The sequence below is a fragment of the Gavia stellata genome, chromosome 13, assembly GCF_030936135.1.
Source record: "Gavia stellata isolate bGavSte3 chromosome 13, bGavSte3.hap2, whole genome shotgun sequence".
NCBI lineage: Eukaryota > Metazoa > Chordata > Aves > Gaviiformes > Gaviidae > Gavia > Gavia stellata.
This window is the reverse complement of record NC_082606.1, coordinates 18,327,306-18,350,105: the sequence shown is the minus strand read 5'-3', so window position 1 is coordinate 18,350,105 and position 22,800 is coordinate 18,327,306. Positions and strand designations below refer to the sequence as shown.

At 40.4% G+C, this 22,800-nt stretch overlaps 1 protein-coding gene across 4 annotated transcripts in view; it reads right to left on the bottom strand.

Annotated features, from left to right (window-relative positions):
- Positions 1–431: 431 nt before the first annotated feature.
- Positions 432–22,800, bottom strand: part of MCTP2 (multiple C2 and transmembrane domain containing 2) — a 101,975-nt gene continuing 79,606 nt past the window's right edge. Inside the window, exons 17-22 of one of the 4 annotated variants that reach the window (XM_059823661.1) lie at positions 20,941–21,063; positions 18,053–18,094; positions 7,689–7,798; positions 5,207–5,316; positions 2,779–2,876; positions 432–500 (exon numbers count right to left, since the gene is read on the bottom strand). In XM_059823661.1, coding sequence (XP_059679644.1) covers positions 432–500; positions 2,779–2,876; positions 5,207–5,316; positions 7,689–7,798; positions 18,053–18,094; positions 20,941–21,063 — 552 coding nt within the window. The remainder of the gene's footprint in view (positions 501–2,778; positions 2,877–5,206; positions 5,317–7,688; positions 7,799–18,052; positions 18,095–20,940; positions 21,064–22,800) is intronic. The other 3 variants (XM_059823658.1, XM_059823659.1, XM_059823660.1) reach the window with 3 other exon arrangements.

Genomic DNA, 22,800 nt, shown 5'->3' with positions numbered 1-22,800 from the left:
GGTTCAGAGCATCTCCTCACATCAGCTTGGCTGATCTGCTACACTAAGAGGAATTATCTCTTCCTACATAAAACAGGGAGTGCTGCCATATCCAGCCTTGCCTCCGCAATCGAAGGGGGAAAAAAAAAAAAAGAAAAAAGGTGCAGTTGCATCATCCTCTCCCATTCGCCTCCTCACCCCACAAACTAGTTCATGCATTCCACCTTGCTCTTTTTTGGGCTACGACTCCATGCCGAAAAGACAACCCAGAAAAGACAACCCAAAAAAGATAACCCAAGATAGGTGTTTATCAAAAACCACGTCTTCAAAGATAAAGTCTGTGGCAGTGATTATAGTGTTGTTCTGAAGCAAGAAGAAGGGGAGGGGGGAAGCGCGTGTGCACGCATTGGGGGTACGGAGGGAGATGGTGCATTCCGAAATCGCACTGCATCCTATAGCGCACTGCGCTTCTTCCTAACGGGACTGGAGCTGCTGTATGGTTTCAATTCAGCATGCTGCACCTGTAAAAACAAATAGACATGACGTTTGCAGTTAGGTAACTCTAGCTCACTACAGTGTGTGTTAATGGCTCCCCGAGGACAAACCAAGGGAAACTAAGGAAGGTTCAAAAGTAATGAATCATTTTCTAAACACAGGAACATGGGGGATTAATTGCAGGAAGGATTTGAGAAGTCATGCATCATTTCTTGAAACGAAAATATTAAAAGCAGATTTTTCTAATGAGATACATGGGGTTCTACCTGATTTCAGCAATGTAGGCTAGATCTTTTGGGTTTATTTTGGTTTGGGAGTTGTTTTTCTTATCTTTCTGGCACTAACCTATAAGTTTAATAAACTTCTCTCAGGAGTTTCAATTCAAGTGGATCCCAACACACAGTAAGATGACAGTTGTCAAAACTGTACACAGATCTTGGGATGCTGACTTATTTAATTATTTCAAAAAAGGAAAATATTTTCCCAAATAGAACCTGGACAAAGCCGCCTCCACTTTTCAAAACAATTTCATATACGATATAATGGTAAAAACATGTGTGATAAACTGACAAGGATGGTGTAATCTCCAAATTGTCTGTTGTGCTACAGAAGAGTATTCCCATTGAAATCACGGGAAACTTTTGCTGAACGTGCCATCTTTTTCACTCCTCCTCTGTCTTTTCTCCAACACACGTGGGTTGGAAACGTACAGACAGAGGTAATTCCTAACTCATTGCGGTACCACAGTGAAATGATGATGCATTGATAGCACATGAAACGAAGCAGACAGAGGGCCTTTGGAGCTGGCATGGATGACTTCACTAAAGCGTGTGGCTGCCACACAGGCTTGCTATATTTAGCACCAGTGGAAAACTCTCAAGTTTGTCCCATCCTAGGAACTTTTATCATTCCTCCCTCGTAGAAAATGGTTATCATTTTCCTCGGAGAGCTCAAAGGAGCCCAAAATGATAGAAACCACTCAAGGAAATGTTATAAATGTAAATGTTAAATAAAGCATAAAGAGAAAAGCGGCTTATCTTTAAACATAAACACTAAAAGGGCATATGCAAACCATCACCGCAAATCCAGCGCACTCTACAAGAGCAATGACAAAAAATAAAACTACAGTGAAGCTTAATGTCTGTATGATCATCTCTATTGAGCTTTTTTCCTCCCACCAGTCTATGGTGAGACTTCTCTCAGGTTATTAGTGCTGCCACCAAGAAACCTGTTGGCCTCTTGAGAGAAATGTCACCAGAAGCCTTTTCCAGCCTTGTTTCTACCAGATGCCTCAACACTGTGTGTGGACAATTATTTTTCTGTCTCCAACAGAGTAAAATCACTATAAGCAAGATCATGATCCCCTTATTCACAGTAAGCAGCACCTCACTGTGAAAGTGCCACGATTCACAGAGGAAGGTACAATGTCAGTGGGATCAAGGGCATCGGGATCAGGGCTCGAGGACACAATTCCAGTTGATTAAAACAAAAGAAAGAATTCTTTATATTGCGTGGCTTCGTTACCCACCAGGACTATCTTCCTTCCTCCAAGAGAAATAAACAGATTTTGACATTCTAACAGACTTCTTGTTCAAATAATTTCCAGGAAGATAGGTGAGATTACTGAAGACAGTGTTGTTGTTTAAAAGAAATAGAAGAGACGAGACCTGACTGAAATTGAGGGAGGACAGATTCTGGTTTGATTAAAAGTTATAATTCCATAACAGTAAAAGGTTGATCTGATCAGCCGCAGAGTATTTTATACACATCTCAAGGCTTTCTTTAAAGAAAAAGATGAGCAGAGCATTGTCCAAGCGAGGCCTGGAGCTCAAGGTGGCTGGGGAGGAAGAATTCTGAGGGACAGCTGATGTGAAAAAAACCACAGCAAGCACAAAGTCACAGAAATAATGTGCCCCCCACCTCCATCTTGAGAAAAAGGAGAATTCAGCAAATCCTTTTGGATGGTTATCTCTATCAAAGAGACTATTTTTCTTTTCCCTCCGCACAAATACCGGAGCAGAAAGGTGACGGAAACCATAGTTCAGTAACCACGCTGGGTGATTTTCCAGATCATTTTTAAGTAGGTCTTTTCAGGATAATTTTTCTGCAATCATTTTATCCTTCTGACAAAGGATTTTGGCTCCCCTCTCTTCTAACACCCTCCCCCTCCTCTCTTTGTGGATTTTCCCAATTCCTTATCTCCGTTATTCAAAAGTGCACTGGCACTGTAGTCCCCAAGCAGAGCACCCAGCCGCTCTCAGTGCCGCTTGTTGCCTCTGTTGGTGGTGGCCATTCATTACCCACCTTTTGAACATCAGATGGTACCCTGGAGAGGAAATCTAGTAGCTCATTATTGTCGATGGCGTAGGGATTTCTAAGCTTCTTAGTAAATTTATTTATGCCTAGGAAAAAAAAAAGCAAACAAAATAATACAATCCCTTTCTATTCCCTCCCTCCTAAATTGTTCAGGCAAGGTGAAAAAGGGAAGAGGAGTTCACAAGTAAAAATTAGTGTGAAAACAGTGCCTCAAACTTAAAGCCATTCACATGTTCCCTGTCATGGGGAATAATTCAGAAGTGCCTTCTGGAAGAAGTAGAGGGCATTATTTATAAAGGTATTTCTCTACTTTGGGGAATCATCTGTTGTCAATACCGTGGCAAAAAAAAATTGCAGCATGCATTCATTCTGGGGGATATTGTGGGGAGAATATACAAATCTGCAGCTGAGACTACTGTTAAATCTGCTATTTTATGTGACCAAAGACATTCCCTGTCCTCATGCCCAGGGAATTGCAGGGCTGTGAAAAGAACTGGGCAGGATAAAGCTTTTTTCCTTCCTTTCTTCTGAAAATGAAAACTTCCCTTCCCCATCATGTCTTATAACTTGTCCTCTCTTTGCAGAACCAGATTTGACAAGTTGGTCATACTACGATGCTGTGGGAAACTGCAAAAACTTGTCAAAAGGTTTACTTTATTTTGATCTTAAAGCTTATTAATTGCAGCAACAGTGCTACCAGTGTTCTCCATGGACTTAGTTATGCTTCAGATATCAGCGGTGGTCTCTGGTGGGAGAAGATCCATAGGAATGTATTGTTCATATTATCGTGGAGATCATGAGATCTTTATCTTCTCCTGCCTTTGAGGAAAGGGAGTGATGAGCAGCCCTCAGCCAGCACCATTCTCCATTGCATGGACCAGGATGAGAAAGCGAGAGACCTGAGCACCCTTCCCAGCTCTCCCCTTGTGCCAAAGCAGCCACTTAACACCCTACCACCACCACTTCCCCACTGAGAAATAGCAACTAGTAGTGGGTCTACGTAAAGATGTGGTAGAAGAGCAAACGATCATTAGGTGAAGAAATTCAGCTAACCCATTTTAAAGAGTAGCAAAAAAATTCAAATGCTGGTTGCCTCTGAGGATCATAATATGGCATTCAATTCCATCGTGCCCCTGTCCAAAATCTCATAGTAGTTTCCCTGAAAGTGATTTCAAATGTGATGGCTGCTCCAGCCTTCTCCTCGCTCTGAAATGTACCTGCTTCACATCTGAGATTCAGCTTTTAAGCCATATACTTGTAGCAAAATGCCAACACAATTTTCTGTGTACCTGATTTTTAAAAAACAGAAAATACCATAAGGTCTTTTGAGGCCTTGCCACAGGCTACTTGTTTAACATGTATCATATTTGAAGGCCCTGTCAGTCTAGATGATGTTGAACGGATGTATAGTTTTCATGTACTCACCATGTCTTCCATACAAGAACAGCAATATTTTGTTACTGAACTTTTTACTCCTAGCAATTTCTCTCCTTCCCTTTTGCCCTTTCTATTGTTTGATTTAATCCTTTATTTCATTTATTTCTTGCCCAAGAGTGGCTTTTTGTACTGCCACCTTCTCATTCCCTCCCTTTCCTGCATCCAGGAGAGCCAAGACAGCAGCAGATGGCTCAGACCTGGAGGGGTGATGGGGGGTCCCCACAGCCCAGCGCCACACCAGGGCTGAGTTTCAGTGACTCGGTGAGGATTACCCGCGCTATGTTCTCAGCCATCGTACCTCAAGGCTGAGACAAAAGCTATCACCCTCAGTAAGACAGAAGGCCACTTGGAGATGAAGGAAGTTCAGCAGCTGGAATGCCATCTGCTTTTGTGAAAGACCATCTTACTCTTCTTCATAACACCACCAGGAAAAGTTTTCATTTTTAAAAGCTCCTCTTTTACTTCATGATGCACCTTCATACAAAAATACTTTCCGACCCATGACACAAAGAGATGCTCAGTGCCTCCCGTTGGACCATGGGGTACTGGGCGCACTGCTCCTCCTGACTGCAGGGGAGTTAAGACCCAAAAGGGTCCCGGGGTCCAGGCTTTCGTGGTCCAGCTCTTCAAACACATCTTGTCCACTCCCTACTGTTTCCCAAACGGGGGGCTCCAGAACCGGGAAGCTAATTACTCTCCTGAAGAATAACAATAATATTGAAAGCAGCTTATCTAGACTAACGCTCTTGTGGTGCTCTTGGAAACTTATAAAGAACCCTAAGAAAAGCAGATCATCGGATCACCCAGGGACAGGACAGGGGGGAAATGGTAGTTTTAAGAAGTTCATAGCATATTTATTCACCTCTAAGCACCAGCACTTGATTGTCTATGTAACAGGTCGTTTAAAGCTTGTTTGATTTCATTCTGTAGATATATATTGTATTTATTGCATGCAAACGAGACACAGTGGAGTACTTACCCCAGATTAAAACAATGTACCTCAGTGGTATAAAATACAAAATGACTGTTGCTGCTGCCAAGACCAAGCAGGCCAGGACAGAGAGGAAAGGCACCGTCCAGTTGAATGTGCTGTAAAGAAAAACAATAATCCTTCTCAATGTTTCTGCTCGTGGACACTGCTCGTACTCTGCTACCCAATAATAATTTAATGACCTCTTTGCAGTGCTCGGCACTTTCAAATGCGCTGTAAATTGCAGTCCCTTTGGAAGGTGGATAAGCAGATTCCTGCATCTGGATGCTGTAACGGATTAAGGGAGATATCTGAGAGGCAGATATCATGATAAGGAGAGAGAAGATAGTCTCTGGGGAGCTCAGTGAAGTTGTTAGGCATGTAGTAAGTTGGTTTTGTTTCTTCTTATACGTGTTGCACTTGTTACACATCTCTGCTCACCGCTCAGCTCTCCATTATTCATGGGCGGATTATCTGATCAGGAGCTGAGGCCATGCCGCAGGTGCGAGCCATTTGAGCTGGTTCCACGGGGCCACAGTGGAGATGACATGGGATGTGTGTCAGTGCACGGCTCAAATGCAGCAGTGAGCCAGACTCAGCCCTGCCAATAACTTGGAATGGATTAATTGTGACTGATGCTAAACCTTAAAAGAGCAGTTAGAGTAATTCTTCTGTATTAGTATTAGGGAATAATATTCTACATAAATCTCTCAATATTTAGATATTTGCTTCTATTTCCTTACGTTTTCAACAATTCCTTACAACACTGTATATAGGAGGCTGTCTTGGGTAAGCTACAGTATGCTAGCAGCAGTCCAAGCTCCTGCACACCACCAACCTGCATCAGATTTTTCCCAAGGGGAGCACTCAAGAGGCTCAGTTACTACAGTCAGACTTTTGCAGCATTGTAGCACAAAACAGGACTTCCTTTCACTCAGACCACTCATCTGTAAGTCCACAATGGGCTTAAGGTGAGCAGCTATTGCTAACAGATCTTTGAGGTTATTTTGTCCGTGTGCCCCTCTAAAATACATCTCTACAGCAGCACTAAACATTGAGATACCTGGACTACATGAATGCCAAATCCACCTATGGACTAATTACGGATCTGGGCATCTCTGTTCCATACAATCTGCCTGCTAACTTCATCACATCATGATGACGGGGAGTAGAGAGAAGAGAGAGTGAATGTGGACGACTTATCAGACTATAAAATAAGACGAACTTCCCTTGACAGATAAAATTAATAGGACGCTAAAAGAATTACTTTTAAGCTTCAATAGATGTATTAAATATTAAGTAAAGATAGGTGGGAGAGGACCCATCATCATCAATCAACGTAGCTTAAGTTAAAGTAAAAAAAATAGCAAAACAGCTCAATTCAGTTAAACTATTAAAACTCCCTGTGATTGTATAACTAGAGTGACAGACGGAAACTGTAGCACAATTCAGTCTGTCACTTACAGAAAAACTTTGGTGGCAATTTTTTAATGGTACATTACTAGTGAGTTACAATGGAATTCTTCTGAAATTACATCGGGCATCCACCACATTAATACCCAATGTGTTCTTTAAGGCCATTGTTACCAAAATGAATACAAGAATAAATACTGCTTAAGCACTCCGAGTCTTCCTGCCATGCAGCTGGCCAGAACAGTGCCTTGTTCATAGACTGGAATACATCTTTGGGCCACTTCCACCCCAGCTGGGGTGTCCGGCATGGAACCACAGCACATGCGTTTGCTGTATTTTTAGCTTGAACCCAGCTCCTCATTAAAGTGTGGCTCGATCACAAACCATCACTGTCTTCAAAACAGAAAACAATGTGGGTCAATTAAGCTCCAATAAAGATTGGGTTATAAAAGTTTGTGTGTGGGATTTTTTTAATTTTTTTTTTAAGGCTTTTCACCTCCCTCCTTTGTAAGGTCAGGAATACCCTATGTGCCTCCCCTTGCGACGAGACCCAGAAAACCCCCTTCGGGCTTCCTCGTGGCACCAGCAGGAAGCAAACAGCTCAAAATGGTAAAGAGAGAACACCACCAATGCATTGGGCACAGTAATAAGTGAATGGTAACCCCTGTAACCAGGCCAGGGCGGGGAGGGCGTGGGAAAACATCAACCATCAATTCCTACCTACTTTCCACGAAGAAAACGAAAAGAAATGCCTGATACTTCCACACCCACGTCTTCAAGCGATATTTTCCCTTGTGTGGCATCGTGACTCCTTACCCCATCACAAACAGACAGGACCAGAAATGTGGGCAAATGTGAGAGCTACATCAGTAGAGCACATGGCTTCTCCTCTTCTCTATGCTTTGGAAAGGTTTTTGGAGTAAAAGACTCCAAGAGAAAAAGCAGCAGTGGGACTGGCCAGGTTCTCCTGCTGTACTCTTGCAGTCATTTTTGGAGCAAGATATTCACTCCACCTTAATCCTCCTGGGCTCTTGCTTCACTGCAAATCATGGCTAAGCAAGAAAAATGTATCACTTACTTTTTAATCCTCTCTCCAAATGACGCTATTTCTTCTAGGATGGTTTGAACAGCTATGATGATCTCTTGGACCATGTGGATTCTGTCAATTAACCCCTTTTTCTCAGATTCCTAACAAAAAAAAAGGAAAACCAAAGCTTTTTATACATTCAGCGTTTGTTGACATGTTCACGTGAAGAAAGTAAGATTCCCAGTGCTGCTGATGCATCCATGAACTCAACTATATCACTGAAGGAAGGAGAGAACACACACCCTGGGTTTAGCACATACAACTAACATGAAGATATATAGTTCCCTGTATTTTCTTCCTCTTCCTCAGCACATAGGTAGGGGTTTCTACATCTTCTAACACAAATTGGCTGCAGGATCTCAAACCAGGCTTTCACTGAAGAACCCAGCTGCATGCCAAACCAGAAGAGATGCTGAGCACCCCATAGTCCAGTTGACCTGTAGGGGAGTGCTGGGTGCTCAGTGCTTCTCAAGAACAAGAATATTCTTGTGCAGAACTTCTGAATATCACTTTTCTGAGCTTTGTAGGCTCCCAACAGCCATGCTATTTTCTGTATATAAATTAGCAGCAAGATAGCAAATACAACATTTTTTTTGAACATTCTGTATACAGAGACCTATTCTTTTACTGAAAAAAAAAAAGAATCAAAGGAAAAAAATGTCATTTTCCTTTTAGAGCAGCCATCTCACAACTTCATTTCTTACTGCTTATTTTAGGCAACAACATTACAGGACATTACTACACATGTGCAGAAATAAAAAGGAAGCACAGAATGAATTAAAAATCAAAATGACTTAAATCAGCCTTGGAAATCAGTATACAATTATCAGCATTCAGCATTTCTTTGCCAGCAATCTAACACACATACAGGCATGCAAATTGGTGTGGTTGCAGATATTCTAGCAAGAAATCAGCAAAACATTCACTTACTACAAAATGCAGAGCCCTGGACACTGATTTTACATCACATTTAGACTCTCCAAAATCAGCCCAATTTAGAAAAAAAGGCATTTTAAGTTGTGTTTTAACCAGTCAGTGCCCAGAGAGGGGAGATGCTGGTTAAACTCAAGTTGCATCCATGTTCTCCAAGGTCCTCACCAGCCAGGGCAGGGGAGAGGGTGGCTGGGGGTAAGCAAGGGCCAGAGACACTCAGATCACACTGCTGCAATTCTGCTTCTGTGTTGTGAACCCACGTTAATTCTCCATGCAGGACAGAGGGTCAGAGGCTACGCAAAGTCGCGCTGGGCCAGAAAGGTGAAGGCTCACTGCTACAGCCTTTTGGCACTACTGTGCTGCGAGAGGGTTTGTGTGCATCAGAGAGGGCACCGCACCACATCGCTGTGTGCTGGAATAACATATGAACCATCCTTGGATGCTGAGAGGCAGGCACGACAGTACAGCCCTTGTAACCCTTTGAATTACTTACTGCCCATTTCTCTTCACAGTAATTTTTGAGTTTAAAAAGCCAGCCAAAACCACCATGGAGTTATCAAGCTCCAGACATTTGAATATTTGCCTTTAGGTTGCAAGTGAGTGCACAATGAATAGAAACAGCATTTTAAATAATCACACATTTGGGTGTGAAAATGAGTATTTTTACATTAATAAAACAACCAACAAAAATGAAACCCTTGGGGTGTGAAATAACCCCGGAACAAAATAAATAAATAAATAGTCAGTTTATGTGAAAATAGCACCAAAAAGTCATTTTCACACAACTCCAGTTATAACCTTGTTAGGCTCAAATGTAAATGACACATTAAGTTTATATTTAACTATTCACTTACTAGACCGGTACTATAGCCATAGTTGGCTTTTTTGCACCAAACTTGGAAGTAGAAGTTAGGGAGCAGTTCTTGGAGAACCAGACAGTGGCAATTTCATTCTGTCCAAATTCAGACAGAGGGGTAAAGAAACCACTTTATCTAAAGTGATATTCCAGGGCAAGCCTACTCTTGCTACCCAGAGCTGCAAGGAAGATCATCTGTCAACTCTATCTGCATCATGCTGACTTCATTTACACGTCTTCGATTGAGCTTAGAAACGTGGTGATAATGCAGTTTAGCCAATACAACACAACTTCTGCTGCAGCCACCAAGCAGACTAAGAAAATAAAACAGAAACTACCAGTTCCTAGGATATAACAACAATTGCATGCATATTCTTACCTAGCAAGCATGCTAAAATCACCCCTAGACTATGGTGTTTTCAATTTATAACCGAAAATACACCCAAGCGATGAAAAGGCAGAGACAGACTGGCATTAGAAAGCCTTGTAAATGAAATCTGTTATTAGAGAGTAAAATAGGCTAGCAACTGCCCTTGCAGTATGCACTGCAATACGTGTGCGGAATCATTTGAAAATCCTGGAAATTTGTCAACATCTTTTCTTTGTTATTATTGTTTTGTTCTGGAAACCTGCAGTCTAAACACATCTACAGGATGATTAGGTCACTGGTTAAGCAAGAGAGAAGCAGACAAATGAAGTACGACAAATGGGATTTTCCAAATTATTTAGGTTTTGGAGCACTGTTTATGCTTTCTGAAGTCAGCACCTCACAAAACACTGTCAGAAGCAGTAAGAGAGTTCACAGTCCATCAAAACGACAGTCACTGGTCCATATTTATTAGTAAATGGCAACTGCCATACAGAAAGCTATATTTGAACGTTACCGTATTTGTGGAAGATGTAAAAAATTATTCTAAATACATCTTCCACTAAACACACTTTCCCATCTGTGCAAGGTCCCACCACCCAGATAATTTTTCTCCATCCTCCTCAGGTATCATTCCTTTCTGATTTCTTTTGGACTCAACACATTACGCTGCTTGAAAACAGGATTTGGATACCCATGGTTCAAAATCACAGCTCAGAAGCTTTTGCTTGAATTAAAAATAAAATGTTCCTGCCTGTTTCTGGCATTTTTTTTTCCTAAAACCAGTCATGAAACTTCCATTCCTTCAAGGCCTTTTTCTTTATTTCTTAGCTGATTACCGCACTGTGGGTGGACCAAAACTAGTCTTCAGCCTCTGGGAAAGAATTAACTCCATCAAAATGAATTTACAACTGAGAATTAATTATATAATCAGTGTGTTACTTCAAATCTTCTTTGCATATCCTGACTTAAGAAACCTTCATTTCTACATTAATTGCCTGAACAAAAACACAAAAGGGGACTTACAAAAGATTAAGCATGTCAGGGGAAGGAAAAAAACCCCAACACCCAGCAAATTCGGAAATTAAGCCTTTTGTGGCCAGCTAATGTACATCAACTTAAACTTGTAAACGAAGACACCAAATCTCTGCTGTACTGAAAGAAAGGTGCTTCTAAATTTTTCTATTTCTGAAATATGTAACAGTTAATAAACAGGACATGTAAACACACTCAAAGGGTTCCTACAGCTTTCTGATCTTCCATCCCTTCCCTACGACGTTATGCTGCTCCCAGACATTCAGGGACAGCTGCCAAAGAAACTATCACACAACTGCAAAATTGAGGTACTTCCAACGATGAAGACTTTGAAAGGGTATGAAATAGGGGGCAGGTCAGGAGAGGACACTCCAGCGTTAACAGGACAATTCACGATGGGTGAGCTACAACGGTCAGAGCTGGGCTTGCAAGGGGAAATCCTAAGACCTGTAGAGGAAGAGACTGAAGGCAAAAATTATCAATTGTCTGGTCTGCTCTGCAACAAAGACCAAATAACGCTAGTTACTGCTTCTGCTTTACAAAGCATCCGTTACTGAATTGAAAATTTGGATGGTGGAGATCTTTCACTTCTCATGATCGTTTGTTTTAGTGATTAATAGCTTTCATCTTTACAAAAAGCTGTTCCCCATTTTTTAAATCTATCCTTCAGATATTTTTCCTCTGGATACATCCAAACCAGTAGGCAACACTTCAAACGCATTAATGTTGTTCGCTAAGTGTATTTCTGATGTATACTGCAAATTTTGTATGCACACAACTAAAAACTTCAGCTTGAAGTCAGGAGAAAGTTCTAAATACTTGCTCGCTTGGATTTCACATAAAACACTTGCACAAAAAGAAATCTTGCATGCGACTTTCAAACAAGTGGTATTCATCAGCAGATTTTTGGCATGCCAAGGGAAACTCAATATATAAAGCTGAGGAACACTTGGGGGCAAGAATGAAGAAAAGGGGAGGAGAAAAAATAAATAGGGATTAATGCAAAAGGAGGAAGAAAACAAGATACAGGCAACTAAGTCAGGAATGAAAATCTTGAATATCTTCAGGAATTCGAAGAGTTAGTCTGCCTAGCCCTGGGCTGGCCTAACTTTCACGATTAGCTTTTTCACAGAAGCTATCTCATTATGCCACTGCTGCTACAAGCACATTAGGGCAATATTTTACCAGGATTTATCCCATGTACCAGATATGAATTCACAGTGTATTAGCAACAAACAAGATTGATGGAAAGGGGAAAGAAAGGAAAAAAGTTCAGGCACGCATGCCTTTTTTCTCCACTATTATTCTGGGTTTTTTTTAAAAAACATGCTGTAGTTATTTAGAGAAAATCAGACTTAGTCAGAGTTGGATTTCACTTGCAACTTGCTCTGTGCTAGACCACAAAACACCAACCTTAGCGGTGTCCAGCAAAACCTGTGCCAAACACCATCTTAAGGCCAAAATACTCGCAGATGAAGAACTTCTGAAACCAAAAAGATTTTATTGGGTATAAACAGCAGAGCACTGGCCTCTATTGTCTGCAGGGAACCGTTCGCTTACAGCTTCAGTCTAGCAGCAGAACGAAGCTCTTGTGGGAGGTGGTAGCCATGGAGTGACAGACAGTCTCTTGGTAGCTCAAATGAATTCCAGGCAGAGCTTTGAAAATAGTCACCACAGCAACCTTGAACTGGATTCTGCCTTCGGTGGGAGCCAAAGGCGGCTGAAACGAACCCAGCAATCTGCCTTGCTGAGTCACTGCCTTGCCCTATGCTGCAATGTCTGCTGTCTGTCGAGGAGGGCTTCTCGGCACTTCCAGGAGGACGGGTACCCAGAGAGGATAGCTGCCAAACTGAGCGCTTGCCTCGTGCAGTCCCGAAACTGTGCATCACAGAATCTTTTTGTTTATTAACACCATGTTGCAAATGTGCCTGCCTGGCTGTGGAAATTTAGCGAATCTGAGTGTACTTGAAATAATTACCAAATAGAGGAAATGCAACACATACAGGTCAATTTATGCTCTCAGTTAAAAAGGTGTGAAATCTGGAATAATTCCACCAGAGCCAATAGAATTACTTCAGACTGATATGAAGGAGAGCAGCATCAGCCTTAAAAGGACCCATTTTAACAACAAGATACATCATCCTACAGCTAAGCCCAGGAGATCACTGGCTAAAAGGCAGAAGATGACCACCTCACGCCTTGTTAAGCAATGCTTACACTTTTTTTGCTTAAATCAGATGAATTTAATCTATGCGCAGAGGACCAGCAAAAGTCTCCTAAGCCCAACCCAAGAAAAATCTTAATGTGGAGAGGCTTAGGTCATAACTCTGTTGCTTTCCCTCTGCACAGGTGTGAAATGCAGGGGGTTTAAGAGGCGTTTTCTGTACTTGTTCATGTTTTCATAGGGATATAAAGTAACCCAAAATCTAGTGGTATTGCTACAAGACTTAAAGCAATACCAGTAGTCACAACAGAATAAAACACCATTCAGGTGAGGAATACATGCATAAGAAGCAATAAGAAAGAAGCCTGAATGGAGATAAAAAATCATCAGTCATCTTTGATTTAAAAAAGGGAAGGGGAAAGAAAACAACTTTGGCCAAAATAAGTGCTTTCTCCTGGAAATACATGAGACCTAAGAACAATCACATGGTGATTAGACTTAAACTACTGGATCATCATCTATAATCTAGGTAATGATCTTTAGCAATTTGAGGTACAGGAGAAAGATAGACCTATTCATACGCTGCCCAATTCAAAAGAAATTTTAACAACATTTTAAATAGTTGGAATTTTTAAGGGACAAGAACTCCCTGAGGTTTATGTGCTCGGTCCAGTGGTCTGCCTAGTGCTCCTTAATATTACTCCAGAGATTTAGAGAAGTTACAGTGTTAGCTCACCTGCCTCCAGGGTAAGAGGGAGAATTTTACACTGCCATAGAACTACTAAGGCTTACACATGAGGAAAGCTATGCCACCGTCCCTGGGATACCTAAAAGTCCTCTGCAAGTCCCTTCTTTCAACTTCTCTCTCCCATCACTCCAAGACCTATGAATGGGTGGGTCATGATGCTGGGACAAGGACTGTGCCAATTTGAGGAATGCCTACAGATAAGAGCCATCCTAAACAATGCTGCAGTGTAAATAAGAAATAACAACAGACCATTTATCTTCCAGTGTCTTGTAGACTCCTTAAATTGCTGCTCTTTCTTCAGTTGGCTCTTTGTGGCTTGCTCTCTCACTGCTTCCTAATGAGTCTACACCTACACAAAACCACACCTTGTGGGGTTTTTTTAGGACATGAACTTGCCCGTAATTTTGCGGAGAAGGTGGGTGCTCCTTGTTAGTCCGAACATAGCCTGTGTATCATGGGGTATTTTCCAGTATTTACCATCATTTCTCTTCAGCAATCTTAATGGGAGATGTTGAAATATTATATTGCAATTGTTGTACTGAAGAGAAAAGAGGAAAACTAATGAAATTATTTATACTTTCACGGAAGAAAACAATGAGATGATATTGTCTTGAATGACCTTTCCTAAGTATGGGGATACAGCATCTTACACAATAGACTCTTGGTTCATGTTTCAATTACTGACCTTTACTGTGGAGAAAATTAATGCAATTTTCATCGTAATCCACCCATACAAATAAGATCCATACGGAAGGTTTCCACATGCTGAATCTAACTCAAATGGAAAATGTCAGCTGTTTGCTACCGGATGAATTTGACTTTAATTTGTTTGGCTGGAGTCTTTTGGAGCTGTGCTCATAGAACTTTGTATATTTTTGGTACCTATTTTTGACAGAGAATTACCTACATTAGAAACATTGGATTTTTCTTCTTTGGGGATTTTTTTCCAATATGTGAGGTACTAAACATTTCTTGGAAGTTGCCAAATAACTTGGCTTAAAGCCACAGTGTCATCTGATCCCTCCCTACTACATCCCACTAGCCAAGGAAGGCTACATTGGCTCACCACCTGATAGAAACCCTCTAAGAAAAAAGAAGCCAAACCCAACAGGAATTGTTGTTGATTTAGTTTTGTCTCTGATTTTCTTTTGAATCAATTACTAGACCTGGAAATAGCAGTAATTTAAGTTAAGTTTTGTCTGTTTTGGAGGAGGTGCAAACTTTTATCAAGACAACTTAAGATCACAAGAAGGCTCCAAGACTCTTTCCAGTTGGGTGCTATGATACACTCATTCAACTCGGTAACTGTCTGCTCGTGAAGCTCTACAGTCATTGTCAAAAAAGGAAAAAAAAAAGTCAAATAAATATAAATGGTCAACAATCAGACAACTTACATTGAGCTGCGTGTGACTTGTCTATACCTTTCTACTGGCAGGAGAAAGATGTTTCAGTGATGTAATTTTAAAACAATCCTTATTCAGACAGCCTGACAGACCCCAGAGCTGACACAAAGCAGCCTGAACTCTATGTCCAAGATGGCAAGAATCCGAGAAGGCATTTATCCACTGAGCAGCTTGTGCCAAAGGGACAGGGCTCTCTTATCTTTTACAGTCCTCCATGCTGGTATTTGGGGAGTGGAAAGGGGGAAAGAAAGGGGGAGCTGGCAATTAAGCCCTGTCATTTAAGACAGATAGTTTAGGTGGAGGAAGTTAATCTGCTCTCGGGTTTTTGAACTAAGCGTCTGTGTATTTACAATTTGTAAACAGTTCGTCTCTTAAAGGGTGTGTTACAATTCCCAGAAGCATGGTCTGTTATGTCTAACATGCAGCAGAACCCAGAAAGGCTATGTGTGCGAGTATTTCGATACAGCACAATGATAGGAAACAGAAACAGTGACCTCGTATACCACAACCCAACTAGCAGATTTCAACTTTAGGAGATCTTGTATTAGGGAGGAAAAAAAAATACACAGACTTCTTTTTAAAGTATAGTTGTCTGTTTAAATGTTGACATTGCCATGAGATAATGTCATAAAATTACATTTTTCTTACACTCCCTAGAGACCGTTGGCCACCCTCAGACTTGGAAAAGTCACTTAGAATAACCTAACATACTTAAAAACGCAAGTCAGAGTGCAAGCATGGTCCATCACTGATGCAAAGGGGATAGACCCGGGACAGGACAAAGACATTAAGGCAATGCTGCACAGCACTTGGCATGGGACACATGTAGTGGCTGGCAATTCTCTCTCCTGGTAATTCTGTATCAGAATTCCATAAACCCATAACACTTATATATCAATTAATGAAAGTTATGAATTATTATTGCTGTAATGTTGGGATATAAAGTGTTATCTTGATGAGAAAGCCTGCTGTAGGTGTCTACTGTGACTAGCTTTTAGCCAGTGCTACCAGCTCTCCATTTCAAAGAGTCACTGTGCGTGCATGAAATGGAGATAGAGGCAATGCTGATTACAAAATGGTAGGGCCAAATCGTCAGCAGCTCAACATTGACTCTCAGGAGTTTTCCCAAATCTGCATATTTGGTTAAAAGAAACCAAGAAAGAGAATGACAGTGAAGTTGTTTAACAGGGGGGGCAGGCAGGGAAGGGCAAAAATGCAAAGTGATTAGATCCATATTTAAGTGACCTAGTTGTATTTATAGAGAGAACCAAAGTCACTGGAGTTAAATCTAGGGTAAATGTAATCTACAATATTTTGGCTTTGCAGTAATGCATCTGTTGCACATCACAGGAAACAGAGGACTAAATACCTATTTAATACATTTTTACTTATTTTTTTCCCCACCTCAGCACTTGCAAATGAAAAAGAGGAATATTAAAAAAGAAGAAAGTAAATGGGATTGGTTCCTGTGAATAAGTTACACCTTTAGGCATCACAAAAATAAGATTAAGGATCAACATTTACAGGAGTCTAGCTTTGGGTACCCAGAAAATAGAAATTATTGACTTTTAGAGATACACAATATTCCTTTGAAAGAGATGCAACTTTCATTTAGCAACTTCTGATAGGTTCCAGATAGCAGTCCATTTAGTTGACCAATTTTATGAGGCAAAGAGTGAATTATAAATAAGAACACTTAAACAATTATTGTGTGTTGCAAGAAACCTGTAATTCAACTAGATTGTCTAAAGTTCACTTTATAACTTTGATGGATTTCTGGTTATCCATTAAAATATAACCACCACAGAAGAGCAGATTAAATTTAAATAACTATTCCTATCAATTAGTCTGCTGAGCTTCAACTCTAGCGTCTGTGACTGATAAGAGTTAAGGTGCACTTGCTAACTGTTGTATTGATTTACTTCTCAATGATCAACAATTTCACTGTAACACTGTTAAAACATAGAATATTCAAGACTCATATTAACTCAGTATGCAATTTGAAAGTTTCGCATCGCCTTGTGAACATTTTCTTCCTAACAGCTAATGTTCCTTTGCATGCTGTTGCTCGTTAAATAATTCCTCACCTTTTAGCTTCAAAGTATTTATAGATTATCAGATCCTTCTTCACTTACTTATGTTTTTTCAAGCTGTATACATTAAGTTCTCTTAATCTTTCTTCACATGTCATGCCCTCTAATCCTTTTATCATTTGTCTCTGTGGTTTGATAAACTTGAAAAAAAAAATCCAATGAATTTTTCATAGTGAGAAGAATAACTAAGTACGCTCCAATAAAACAAGAAACAGGCCTTGCTAATTCCAATTCTTTCTACATTTCAGCCGATGAACTAAACCCATTTTTTTTCCCAGGCTCTGAAAGAAACATTGAGAAAATTCTAACCAGTCCTCCACAAATCACACCAATTCTGGCCTACAGAAATGGAAATGCGAAATCATTTGGGGAAAGGCATTAGTACAGAATGTCATCCAACACTCGAAATGGAAGCAATGGAGGATTTTACATACTCACGCATGTCTCTGCACCTCATCCACCCATACTCATACCTATAAGTGCATGTACACGAACATGTCCCTGTTAAGATTTCAAGCACAAACTGGGGACTGCTCAGATTCAATTAATGTTCAGAGGTCTCGCATAGGTAACGGCACTGTTGGATGTTATATAAACCAATCTTTTCGTAATTTCAAATTTGCCAATCAGCAAACCAGTAACAATTGTTTTCCCAGTTAATACAGATAATAAATTAAGATCTCATGGAGATAGGATGGTGGGTTTGTGCTCTCCCACCTTTCTTCTGATTCTCACACAATCATGAGATATGCTTACCTTATCATCTTCATCCTCATCTTCATCCAAGCCCATAAGCTCCTGCAAAAGCAGATGTCCATATTACAAAACGTTACACTTACTTCTCAGTGACAAGCAATGTTCAGAAACCTTATGATACTCCCACAACACTTCATTACACAGTTTTCTCCCACTTCTATTCCAAGCCATCAAAAAACCCCACCACTTTCACCTTTGAGAAATAACATTTTGTATTCAAGGACTACTATTTTTTTTGTGTGTGATATCCTGAACAAAGCATGCAATACCCTATACAAATTTTAAGTCTAAATAAAGCATTAGTGGCTGTGTCCAGTAGTTTGAAGGCAACAGGCTTTCAAATTCATTGCCAACTTTTACTGTCTGTAAACAGCTTTGTTCTTAGTTTGACAAATGAATGAGCTGGTATGTCAAGGCTGAGGACTCTATACTCAACTTGTTCCATCCTCACTGCTACAATGACTGCTCCCTCCCTTTAGGGCCATTACTGAAACATTAAACTTTAGAAAATACATTAGTATGAACATAATCAATCTCACGAATCACAGTCAGATTTCTATGCAGCATTATTTCCTCCCTTTAACTTCTATACTGACAGGTAGGGGAGAAAACAAAAGACTTGGCTAAGCCTTGAAATTAGGAGCACTTGGCTTTCAATTCAAGTATTTAATAAGCTCAGCCTTTAACAGGGTCCTCCAAGTTTTTCTCGGTTATTTAATAGGTACATTTGAATTGGTGTACTACAAGTTTAAGTACAGCAAACATGCAAAGAATGTGAAGAATCACAATAAAAGATGTTTTGGATTTGGAAGTTTCGGGGAGTTGGGTTTTTTTGTTAGGGTTTTTTTTTCCCCAGAAAAGCAGTTGCTTCTACTATGCAGAAGGTACTGAGAGCTCAGATACCCAAATTTACTCTTTGGCTCTCTGGAATACCCTGAGGAGCTGAATTAACACTGATCATGGTTTACATTTCTAAAGAAGCCCCCATCTGTAAATCATAAACGATTTTACCAATATTCACGAATTTAGCCTCCTGGCAACTGGATCGTGCATACAAGGTTAATACTGTTATCCACATTTTATAGCACAGAAATCAGAGAGAATTTAAGGTCCACTTTTGCAAAGACTGTTGCTCGCATTCCTCTATATACATGAAATGTGCATGCTGGCACAGAAAAACCAAAGGCAGTGGACATGCAGCCAAGGTCTGAAGAAGTGAAAAATAAATGACTGTGTAAAAAGCAGCGGTATTTTAAAGAAAACCTTTTCTCATCTGCAGGACAGATGTAACTAGGGTTAGCACCTGATTATCTATTTTTGACCTACAGATGGTTAGAATCATAGACAGACATAAAAAAGAAATCAGGTAATATTAAAGGCATTTTGACTACTTGTTCCATATTATCCCAATCCTGCAAAGCACTTAGGCAGATGTGTAGCTTTGCTTATGCAAAATGCACCCCTGAATTTCACGGCATCGCATTGCTCGCAGGATGCGTGTGACAAGAAAAGGGCCAACTTTCTGATGGACTTTTCTTCAGTATCACTACAATTAACTTGTGTTTTCAGATACAGCTTTTTTGTAGCATCCACCTGAATGATGTACTGCTCAATTTTCCTGACTTATGCGAGACTCTCCTCACTTGAACATGCAACAAACTCATCACAGGATGAGTGATGGGTGCTGGAAGGTATTCTCTGTGTATTTTTTCCTGGGTAAGTTATTGTAATTTTATATCATCTTTTGTATTAAAAACAAAAACACCTGTTTGCCTGGGACTCTCCCACATGGGAAGTTCTCATTTTGTTGATGAAATACAGTAGTCACTGAAGACACACAATATCTTTCTACATTATCCTGGACTTGGCTGAAACTGGAGGAAAGCATTTCTTTTACCATTTGTTTTCAAATCAAGTCTATGTCCTGGTCTGGATAATGCAACTTTCCCTATTTTCTAACAATCTTTCCACTTGGGAATGGATGAGAACTGAACTAGGAGCAACTTTTCATGCTAAAACTAATAAATGAGATATTGACCTTTTTGATTCTAGGATATTGTTTCTTTGTATAAAATTCACACAATTCGTTTGGGTAAAGGTATTCTTCATGGGTACAAATGCCCATCATCTTTTTATCAAAAGTTAGAAAGGAGTTATAATTTGGCCTGTGTTTCATTACTGTACTTGTTACACATTTAAAAACAGAATATTACGGACATCCATAAATTTACTCTCATTTCTGACTGTAATCACCATTGTTATGCAAGTAAAGACAGTGGTCAACATCAAAGAGCCCTTCATACCCAACAGTAGCACTGCCACACATGCTGTAATTATTTTTGTATTTATTCTTCTTTTCTCCCACATCAAGTTAAAAAACTGGAGGCTAAATTTCTAAGGGGGAAAAAAGCATTTGTCATTTAAAATTGGGGGGTGGGGAGGAGGACTAAAGGCTTCTTAAAATCTCAGATCACAGGACATGGTTTAAAAACAACTGACTCCTCTTTCAGCTTCTACTGACTTTCCTCTTCTGTGAATCATGAATCATCAGTGTGATGCACAGTGTAACAGTGGTAGGGGCACGGGTTTTGAGGACTTGTCGCTTCCTAAGTCTTTCTTAATTCAACTTAGTTGAAAACGTTTGTAGTTATTTAGCAAGTGAAATCCCCCTCCTACACACTCTCATTATCTTCTCCTACTACTCTGAATGGTTTATTGCTTGAATTGAATCCTGAAAATTGTGAGGATTGAGGTTTCTTTTCAGTAACTTGGAAATAAAAATGCTGTTTAGCTACAGAACTAGCTTAATACCACTAAAATGCATGACATTTTGCTCAAGGGCAAATTAAAGCTAAGACTGCTAGAAATGTTACTGCCACTTTACTTGCCTGGGCATCTTGGGTGTTGTTGACCTTCCCTGTTCTGACGAGGGAGAAGTTGTATGCAAAGAGCACCAGCAGAGCCAGAGGCACCATGTACAGTTCCACACTCCATACGGTGACCACAAAAACCTGGGAGAAATAAAGCAGCAGAAGGGAATATATACAAGTGTTTAAAGAGAAAAGCATATAAGAAAGCCTTTCAGTCATTATCCTTACGTACATTCATCCTTGAATCCCTGTTAACCTCATTCATGTTATTTTGGCACAGAAAATCTGCTCGCAAAGCGTGCTCTCTTTCTATTCTGTTTGAAACCATTAGGCTGCCATTTGTTGGCTTCTCCTCCCCTGTAACTGGTGAAGTACAAGGCCATAAACATACAGTTAGTTTGAAAGCTTTATTCGCTCCTTCCTGGGACCCCTCAAGCCTGAAAGCCCTTTGTCCTTAGTGCTAGTGCATTACAGACCCACTTATAGAGGTAAACCTGCTCCACTTCATCAAACCCTAATTGCCAGGGGGTCTTTCACAGGCTAGAGGAGAGTTTCTTCCTCTTGTGCAACAGGAGCCATCCAGCTCCCTCGTCACTCCACAGGGGATGATCAGCAAATACATCTTCACCTTTAATCCACCTGTGTTCTCCGCATAGCAGCACAGAGAAAGGACCATCACCTTCCAGGAGGCAAGGCTCTAGGGTTGCCTGTGATGCATTATTTTGGAAAGGGATCCAGTAAGCGTAGTCTCCATTCCCATACCCTTGCATTTTTCAGCACAGCATATTCTGATTTTACTGATTGTTTGGAGTCTCTCTGCCCAGAAATGGTACGAGTTTGTGCGTTTGGAATGGTATCTGACAAAATCCACTAATAGCAAAACCAGAAGCCAAATTTTGAAGTTCTGTTCTGCAAATCAGATCAGCAAAACATGTAACTAACATGATGGGGATTTAAAAAGCACTTGGGATTTTTTTAAAAAAAAAATTATACCAAGCCAAACTGCAATCCTATCTTACAAGTACCAACAATACCTGAACGGACTCCAAACTTGGAGTGGTTGGCAACGCAAAGTTAATAAACTAAATCCAGAACTGCCATAAAATGCATGTTGTGATCCCATTTCCTTTTCTACTCATACATAGTGTTTCCAGAAGAACTGCCTAATGCTGGTAGTAACTTGAAGCTATTTTAAACAATCTCCTTTAAAGACAAGGCACAAACACATTTATCCGATTTTTCTTCCCCCAAAGGAACCTGGAATGATCAGAAACAAAAATCACGTTTTTAGAATAATACAGGTAGGTGAAAACGAGTCAGATCCAGTTAAAGTATCTCAAACTGCAACGAAGGGAAAACTCTATGGGTGATCAGAAACCTAAATCTCTACCTCCCTTCATCCTTGGCCCGTCAGACGTGACACATAAAGGGAATGCTGGCACTTGCAGAATGGGATATTTATGGCAATGTATTTTGCGTTATGGACCTGAAAGTCTAACCACACTGTACCAAAGAAGCACTTCCCGCTGCATTCAGCAGGGTGAGAATTTATACCCCTACAAAACAGCAGCTGTTGTAACTTTTAAACAAAAAGACTTGTCTGACATCAGACAAATGGCCAGTTAATATCTACCAGGGACCAAACATAAACCAAGAAACAATGACTGTATCCGTAACCCTGCCCAAACAGCAGTTGCATTTTCTAGAGTGAACCTGATTTTATGTTAGCTGTTGCTATGCAAGGAATTAGACTCTCATCCTGTTCTTGGCATTTGTAGGCCAGTAAAACAATCTTTGAGATATAGTCATTTATAAAATGGGCTGACATCCAGACAATATAACCTCATACTATTGATCTGCAGCATAGGAACATAGAAG